The sequence below is a fragment of the Grammomys surdaster genome, unplaced genomic scaffold, assembly GCF_004785775.1.
Source record: "Grammomys surdaster isolate TR1022 unplaced genomic scaffold, NIH_TR_1.0 130, whole genome shotgun sequence".
NCBI lineage: Eukaryota > Metazoa > Chordata > Mammalia > Rodentia > Muridae > Grammomys > Grammomys surdaster.
In genome coordinates, this window is record NW_021604588.1 from 1,448,010 (window position 1) to 1,457,520 (window position 9,511).

Sequence of the window (9,511 nt, forward strand, 5' to 3'; positions counted from 1 at the left end):
AGAGAAGTGACAATCAGAAACTAGTCACCATGACCATGTCACTCCTGCCCCCAACCCCTCTCCCCCTTCTCCCCAGCACCCTTGACTTAGATTAGAAAGATGTGTGCTATAGCAGGGATCTTTAAGCTGCAGAGAGGAAATTCTGTCGAGTCTGCAGTACGGTGCCTGTAAGTCTTAAGTTTTTAAATATTTTAGCATTTCTATAATACAGCACGCCTTAAAAAAAAATCTCTATACGTTTTGTGGTTTTCTTATCCTGCTACCCCTTAGGCTGTAATTAAATGAATAGTGGGTCCCATAATTGGCATTTTAGAATCAAGGGATATCCAGACCAGTGGCTGGAGCATGGAGCAAGGGCCAATCACACATCACAGGTCTACATATAATTTGGTCTCACGGAGTTAAAGGTTAAGTTCTAAGCGAGCCCAGACCCAAGGAGAAGAGAAACAAAGATGTGGCCTAGGAGCTAAGGAGCTAGAGGTAGAAGGTCAAGAGAGGCCTGGATTGGAAATAGGCAAACAGGAAAACCACCTGATGAAGAAAGACATCCACCTCAAAGAGGGCGAGAAAGGAAATGTGTATGCCAACTATGTAACTTGCCCTGGGGGTGGAGAAAGGTGGTGGGGGCAGCAGAATGAATGTCAACTCTCTTCTCAGCACTGTTCAACCTCAACAGCTAGGGAAGTTTGCAAGAGGGGATCCCTGGATGAGGAAGAGGATCTGCTACGAAGCTGGGCTGGAGAAAGGCCCAGGGAAGAGCTCTCGAAGGATAAGGACAAAGACTTGTTAGAGGAAGACACAGGAGCAGAGGACTGAGGGGACGTGGCCTGGGAGAACTTAAAGGCTATGGATGGGGGAGGGGAGGGTCTGTGAAGGGCCAAGGAAGCAGCGAGGGGAGGGGTCGAGCTAGCGGGACAGCTGGCGGGACCTGCGGGTGGGCCGGGGAAGGCCGCCACTTCTCACCTTTCACGTCGTTAGCAAGCTCCTTCCACGTCGGAGCGAAGGCGATGCAGTGGCCACACCAGGAGGCGAAGAACTCCACCACCCAGGCGCTACTGGAGCCGAACACAGTCGGACGCACGGTATCCGCATCCAGCAGCGTCAGCGGGTCAGAGGACGAGTAGAGCACTGAGAGCCGGGCCGCGTAAGCGCCGGGCACCAAGAGCAGCAGTGGCGGGAGCAGCAACAGTAGCAGCGACGGCGGCCCCGAGTGGCGGCCGCACCCCCTCATCCTAGGCGGCTTGAATGTCCACCTCGCTCAAGTTTGTGACTAGTCGGTACCCGGAGGCTGCTGCGCACTTCCAGCCTCCGCCCGCGAGGAGGAGCTACGAGGCTCCGCCCCGAGGCGGGGCCGACTCCCGGGACCGCCCTCTGCGAGCGCGCGAACTGCCAGAGCGAGGGTCCCGGTGCAGGTCGGCGCTCCCGGGTTCCCGCCCCCGGCGGTGCAGACCTCCGAGCTGGGTCGAGAAACGAGTGCTGCCGGGGGCCTTAGGCTCTCGAGGTCGTTGCGGGAGCCGGGGCAACGTTTGGCCACTCTCGGCTCCCGTATGCTACGGAAGCTGAGTCCGTTGGAATGGTCGTTACAGATTTATCTTGTTCCTGGAAAGTTCCAGGAGGCTCCTTCTTGCAGTTTTCACAGTGGGAATTCGAAATAGGTGGGAGAAAAGAGCCACGAGGTAGGACATTGTGATTGTCACGGCCCACAGGAGCCAGAAGTACGCACACTTCGGGAGGCCCCACAGTCTAGGGAGCTATTGCTAGAGGGCTTCCGACATACTGACACGACGCCCCCTTCCCACAGTGGGCTGAGCTCCGTGGGCTCAAGGTTTCTTTGGCATTGATATCCCTCCACCCTTGTTGGGTTGATTCCTTCAGGTGGGACTCCTCACAGCCCAGATGAAGCTACATTGGCCTAAGCCTACTCAGCCACATACTCCTGTGTCCTCTCGACTAAGCTTGTGTTCACAAGCATGAAAGTGATAGTGGATTTCCTTTGGTCACCTTTTTTGTACCTCGGGTGTCTTGTAGATATCTCGAATAGGTCATCTTCAGGATTGTCACACTGGTCTTTTCTTTTCCATCTCTGGGTTAGTTAGCCCTCCCTGTGACCCCTTGGCAAGCCCTTGAGATGTGTTACTCGTTTTTCTTCATCAGAAACTGAGTAATGTCTTGGTGCCAGTCATGCACCAGATATTAAGGAAGAGGCGATAAAAGACTGAGGGGCTTCGGAATTACAGTGGGGAAAGATGAGACACAAGTAAATGTAGATTGAGCGCTGACAAATATCAAGGGGAAATAATATGGTGATAATAGAGTGACAAAGGTGGTCAGGGACAGGGAGATTTTAATATTTGCAGGGACTGAGTCAGCAATACCAGTGAAGACCACATATAGGTTTGTATACTTAAAAAGATGACAAACCCCTGGGCGTGGTGGAGCATGTCTATAATCCTAGCTACTCTGTAGGCTGGGGTAGAACAATATGAATGCCAGGACAACTTGGGCTACGTAGTGTCTCAAAAAAAAATCAATAAAAACCAAATTATTATATAAAATTCTTACCCCTTTATCTAGATCTTTCTGATAATCTGTATGCCAGTTTCTTTTTTTCTAGAGTTCTTGAACTTCCCCAAGATGTCCAGTGGAATGTGTTGGCTTTGGTTCCTGCTTTCTTCTTTCCCTCCTATTTCCACTCCATTGTGTTCCATTTCGAGTACAATTGTAACAGCCTTCTTTGTATATCTGAGTCTTGCACACTCTTTCTAGAAAGAGAAACCTTGGGAAAAGGTCAGTGCAGGCTATGTGCCTAGAAAGGCAGCATTTCAGGGTCTCTGGTGTTGGAAGCATAATTTTAAGTCTCTAAGAGACTTGGGTTCATGCTGTTGGCATATGGGTTGAGTTTGTTTTTGTATTTTTTGAGGCAGGGTCTATTATGTAGCTCTGTCTAGTTGTCCTGGAGCTCACTATGTAGACCAGGCTGGCCTTGAACTCACAGAGATACTCCTGCCTCTGCCTCTCAAGTGCTGGTATTAAAGGCATGTGTTTTCATCACCACCCCTGGCACATGTGGGCTTCTAGCTCCGTGGAAACCAGGTAGCTGAAAGATGAGAGTCCCGGGGTTGGGCATGGGATGTTCCAGTTTTAAGGAAGTTCTTGTGAGGGAACACTGGAATGGCATCTGGGAGGGAGCTTCATGACAGCCTAAGGTAAGACATTCCAGGAAGAGGCCCAACAGTTGGGCTTTTGTTTCCTTCAACTTTTTATGTTCTCTGTGCCTCACATTTAAAACTCATAAGGAAATTACGTCACCAACTGGAAGATTTGTTCCTCTTTGACCCTAAGGCATTCCATGTGCTAGGCATTCCTCCCTGGGAGTCAGTCCCTGACCAGCTTTTGTGGCCCCACGTCCATCCATCTCAGAAGCCACTAGGACCTAGTCTTAAGATGTCTCCTAGGAACTTTAGATTCTAGGGATTGAAAGCACTATAGTTGCTTGGTCAGATGCCAGTAGAATGTGCCTCACGTGTCTCTACTGTTAAAGGTGTATAGTTAGCTTCTCCAGAGGCCTGAGAATTAAAGAGACATTGTGCAGAGACCATTGGGCTCAGTGCCTGGGAAAGACAGGGAAGAGAAATACACAAAGATCGGCTTGTCTCCATATCTTAGAGAATCAGAAATGGAAAAGAATACAAAGAATCTGAATGAAGCATAGAAAGTTCCTTGGCATAGAAGCCAAAAAAGATTAGAACTGGAGTTTATAATGTCTGGAGTTTCCATTTTTTAATCTCAGAAGCCTTTGTTCAGTTCTGAGAAGACACTTAACACAGATAACAGCAGCCAAGAGGGTCTAGAGTGGCTCCTGCTCTTTGTGGTCTCTGGGGCTTTCTGGGAACTGTTGGTCCAGAGTTAGCGGAGCATAGGACCCACAGCCCTTGACTCAGCTGCCAGGTGTGCCTACCTAAGTTTGATGCCTGATTCCCACACGGCGTCCAGAGAGAACCAACTCGTATAGGTGGTCATCTGACCCCTAATTCTTCACTGTGGTCTCCCCTGCCAAATAAATAAATAGCAATACATCACAGTTTGACCTTATTGTGCTTCCTAGGATGAAAAAGTGACAGAAGAGGAAAGCTCTCTGAAATGAGGTCTGAGAGCGGATAGGGTGAGGAGCGACCTTAGAAATTCCAGGCAGGCTCCCTTTTCTCCTTCTTCCTAAATCACAGTAGAAAGGGTGAGCTGGCTTAGCTGAGAATACAAACAACGTTAGGCATACATCTTGCCTCTGCCATTCAAACACTACCTCTTATTACTCATTTGGTTCTCTTTGTAACTGTGAGGTTGATATGGTCCCATTTTACAGGTGAGACTAACAAGGGAACATGTTGACTTTCCCACCTATGAGTCATTCCTGTATTATGCATGAATTAAGGAGAGGGAAGTTGGGGATCTAATGAGACAAATGGTCAGAGGAATGTGGCTTATCCACAAATACAGACAATTATGGTGAGCAACAGAGGAGTGTGTGGTGAAACATGTCACCAGCATTAGATGACTTTGTACTTACTCACCTGCGCCAAGAATCAGAGGGGTGTGTGTGCTTGGAGAAGTGCCAGCAACAGAGAAGCACATGTGTTTTGTCCCTTTAAACTTGCCCCTGAGTCCTCCAGATAAATTTCTGGTCTTAGTGAGTTCCTTTTCTTATGCTAATAACACATGCTGGGTAGATTATAAATTAAAAGAGCTATTTTACTTGGAGGGTTCTGAAGGCTACACCTGGTGATAGCCTTCCTGCTGGCAGAACACCGTGAAACACACTGCTATGTTTCTTGCCTTATTTCCCTCAGGTTTTGAGGTGTTGGGGATTTCAGAGCCTTGTGTTTGTGTGCTCTCCTATAGAGCTGCATACCCAGCCCTTGATTTTTCTAGATAGGATCTCTGCAGCCTAGGCTGTCTGGAGACCCTCCTGCTTCTGCTCCTCCCCTCCCTGGGTGCTAGTGTTAGAGCCATCCATCATCACACACAGCTCTTCTCCCTTTACCCTCAGAGTTCAGTCATGGCTCCACGGAGATGACCTTCTCTAATCCCGAAGGCTCCCAAAGGCCTCACGTTTACCACCACAGTCAGACTGTTGCCACTCACTTTGTCTCCGTCTCACTATCCAGTCCAGCGGGGCCTCGAACTCTTATTCTTCTATTTCGTCCTTCTGAGAGGTTTGAGATGGGCATGTGCCATCTACCATACCAGGCTAAGTTTCTACCCTTTTACTACTTCACAGTGGGTATTAGGTTACAACACATGAAACATTGGGGTATATGTATATACTCAAACTGTATCTAAACTACTGTACTCCCCATAGCTGGGGGAAATTAGAATTCTCCTTCTAAAAGCCTCAAAAGAAATAAAGGGTCTACTGGGCATGGCAGAAAAGAGAAGGCACAGCCAAAAGGCGTACTGTATTAGTTTCTTTTCTCATTGCTATGACAAAGTAACTGACAACATTATGGAAGGAAGGGGGTGATTTTAGCTCACAGTTTTAGAGGAGACAGTCATGGCAGGAAGATGCAGCAGCAGAAGGGTTAAGCAGAGGTCATAGTTCATCTTCAGTCGGGAAGTAAAGAGAAATGAACATTGATGCTCATCTCACCTTACCACCTTTTTCATTCATGTATTCATTCATTCATTCATTCATTCATTCATTCATTCATTCATTCATTCAAGGACCCCATCCTGTGGGATGGTGCTCCCCACATTCAGGATATGTCTTCCATCCTCGGCTAAACATCTGTCAAAATGCCCCTAAATATACTCTGGTGTTTACCTCCTAGATAACTGTAAGGCCTGCCCACTTGACAATGTTAGCCATTACACTTCCTGTACAGACTCAGGGACTGTTATAGAGGTTTGTGCAAGTGAGGAGGGCTAACCTGGAGGCTAACAGCAGCTGAGAGTCCTTTTAGCTAAACCAGAGGGGAGAGAGGGAGGGTACTTACTGAGGAAAACTACTGAGGGCAGGAGTCCAGCCAGAGAGGCCACCTGCCTGGAACTGTAGCCACAGAACACCTCTGTGGCTAGAATTAGGACACTGGAGAGAGCAGGGACACTCCAGAAGGTATGACTTCCAATCTTCTCTAGTCCTGTGGTCCCTGGCCAGTGTTTCCTGCTGGCCAAAACCAATTGTAAGCAGAGAGGTGCTCTAATTACAGAGTCTACAGGAACCAGCTTTCAAGGCAAGAGGCAGGTTAGAGGAGGGCCCAGAATAAAGAAAACAATGCCTAGTTTAGAGTCCCTAAAACAGGACCAGGAAACAGAGTCTTGAACCTTATGAGATCTGATCATAGCATTATCTTTCTAGCCAGTCTTTTTCATGACTCTTCTTCAGTCTTTTTCCCCCTTGTGAAGTATCCATTGGATTTTTTTCCGCTCCTATAAAAAATTAGACTGTCTTATTAGTAGCACAGAGAAGTTCTGTATTTCTAAATTACAAAAATAAATGCCTTTTTCTTTGTCTGGGTAATAACTATTTTTATTGCCTTCATTCCTCCGTGAAGACCTAAGTATCAGTCTTCCCAGTTTCTTTTAGTGTGAACAAAATATTAACCATTAAAAAAAACTCACACTAACAAAGTTTTCCAGTAGAGGAATTTTAATCCAGCAACATGGCTGCTCCAGCAAGGGATCACATCCAGAGACCTTCTAGGTTTTATGATCTGGCTGCAAACATGGCCTGGATTACAGTATTCTCTGGCTTGAATACAGACATACTTTCAGTTCACACCTTTAATCCCAAACAATGAACGTAATGTTACTGTGTAGAAGGAAGCAGCCATGTTTGAAAGCAATGTCTAATTGAGGGGCAGACAAAGTGACAAATCAGAGAAAAATTTGACAGAATAAGTCAGAGATAGGATATGCCCAACTTTCAGGAGAAGAGACAGGAAAGAGAGGCTACTTAGGAGAGCAGTGGGGAGGGAGGCAGTTTTACCAGGACAGTTTTACAGAGATAGGTTGCAGGTGAAGACAGAATGAGCCACACTTGTGGCTAGAATAACACAAGAAGTGAAAGATAAAAATTGAATAATAATGGCTTCCTAAATATGCCAGAAGAAACACTTTTGTGAAACACAAAAGAGAATGAGAAGGAGCCAGAAGATTAGAACAGATTGCCAGAGTTAGATTGAGGCCATGCAGAACAATTCAGTCAGAGGCTGAGAGACACTAGTTTGAATCAATCAGCTTGAAGAGGAGTTTGGGCCAGAACAGCTGAGTTGAACCAGCCAACCAGAGTTCAGAAAGAGATAGAAAGGGTGAGCTTATTTCTCATCAGTAAGCCTCAGAGACGCCAATTACATCTGACAAATAAAAGCTACTTTTATATCTTCCTAAAATTATCTTTACCTGTGCTTACTTATACCACATTCATTTACCTGTTTTGTGTGTGTGTGGGAGCATGTGTGGTGGTCAAAGGACAATTTCTGGGAGTGAGTTCTCTCCTTTCACTGTGTACAGGCTGAGAGTCAGATTCAGGTCTTCAGCCTTGGTGGCAAGCACTTTTACTTGCTGAGCCATCTTACCAGCCCTATCTGCGTTTATTTTTGAAGCATATTTTCATGGACTACAAAATTGACAGTTTCTTTTTCAGTATTTTAAAGACATTTTTGTGGCTATGGATGAGAAGTTAGCAACTATACTGACATTCTCAGCTTATTCTTTGTGTATAATTGGTTGTTTTGCTTTGTGGGCTTTTCTTTATTTTTGCCTTAAAAGGCAAAATATTTTAACTTTGATGTACCCAGAAATAGTTTCTTCAGATTCTACCTCAGATATCTTATTGGTTAGAAATTTTGCCTAGGATGTGAGACACCCTGGGTCCAATTCCAAGTACAAAAAAAGTGTTTCCTCTGGCATATTTAGGAAGCCATTATTATTCAATTTTTATCTTTCTCTTCTTGTGTTATTCTAGTCAAAAGTGTGTTTATTTATAGCCAAGCCATCACCACCTTCAGTTCAGCTGGGCCTGATGGTAAATTGTCAGATGGGATTGTTGATGTCACTCTTAGAAGGAGCTGGGAAGGGTCATGGGATCTTCACCTGAGTATCCAGCCAACCAGTTATGAGCAATTCTTCCCTAATTGCATGTAGCCTCTAGGTCTCTGGGAGGGGCTAGAGTATAGGCAAGGAAGGGATAGGGAGGAGTCTCTATCTAGCCACAGCTGGCAGCCCTTGGGAAGGAAGCCATCCTCCCTGCTAGGTACAGGTTTCCCAGGGTGGCTGCTTGTAAGGTCACCTGCGTGTGGTGAGTCCTCACCCTCAGTCTGTAAGTAACCTTATTATGCTCTCTGGTTCCTTAGAGAGGAGCATTGGTGGAACTGAATTCTAGTTTGTCACTGGGACCTTGTAGTTGGGAGAATTGTTGGCCAATCCTTCATGTCCCTCTTCCGTGTCTGTCCATCCTCCACTGCATCCCCTTCCAGGATCAGCGCTCCCTTCTCCCACACCGCTCCCCAGATCTTTGAAATTCTTTTCTTCTGTTTTCCTTTTCTTTTCTTTCTTTTTTTTTTCTTTTGGTTTTTCGAGACAGGGTTTCTCTGTGTAGTTCTGGCTGTCCTGGAACTCACTCTGTAGACCAGGCTGGCCTCGAACTAAGAAATCTGCCTGCCTCTGCCTCCCTTCTTCTGTTTTTCTTAAATTTTGTTTTCATGTTTGATCCATCTTTAAGTTCCTGGAATTTTTCTCCATTCTCCATTCTGTTAAGCTCACTTCATAGTATGTTTCAGATATACTTTTAACTTTACTATAGATAATATAATTTTTAGTTCTAGAATTGCCATTTACTTTAAAAATGATTTCAGTTTTTCCTTTGTGATTCCTTACTTTTTCACTTATGATACCTGGTGGTGGTTGTTCTTTGAGACAAGTGTTCACTATGTAGCCTAGGCTAAATTCAAAATTATAATACTCATACTCATTGCAACTTCCCAAGTGCTTGGGGTTTGCAAGCTGCACTACTGTCCCTGGTATTCTACTTTTTCTTTCTTTGGTGTTGTGATAAAACACTGTCCAAAAACAACTTAAGGGAAGAAAGCTTTCATTTCAATTCATAGATTACATTCCTTCACCAAAGGAGGACAATGAAGGAGTTCAATACTGCTTACTGACTCCCTAGTTCTTGGTCAGCTACCTCTCTTTTACAACCTAGTCCCATCTGGTACCTTCCACAGAGGGCTGGGCCCTCCTACATCAATTAGTAGTCAAGAAAATGCCCTGCAAACATTCCTGCTGGCTAATCTGATGGAGACAATTCTTCAGTTGAAAGTCACCCTTCCCTGGGAGTGTTGAATTTGACAAGATTACTATCATATCTGCACACTGCCTTTTCATTCACTGCAAGCATATTTCCCTTGCATCATCTGAGTTCCAGGGAATGTCTTGGTTCGGTTAGAAGAGGCCAGGTCCCCTGGAAAGTGGTCCATTTATGCCCCTCCCATGTTTTGGCACACAAAGTGTATAAACT

The 9,511-nt window shown here is 45.7% G+C and overlaps 1 protein-coding gene across 2 annotated transcripts in view; it reads right to left on the reverse strand.

Moving 5' to 3' along the window:
• The window catches only part of Qsox1 (quiescin sulfhydryl oxidase 1), a 35,074-nt gene extending 33,741 nt beyond the window's left edge, over positions 1-1,333 (reverse strand). For both annotated transcript variants that reach the window (XM_028759822.1, XM_028759815.1), the window contains exon 1: positions 964-1,333. In XM_028759822.1, the coding sequence (XP_028615655.1) occupies positions 964-1,231 (268 nt within the window). In that variant the 5' untranslated portion in view covers positions 1,232-1,333. The remainder of the gene's footprint in view (positions 1-963) is intronic.
• Positions 1,334-9,511: the final 8,178 nt, after the last annotated feature.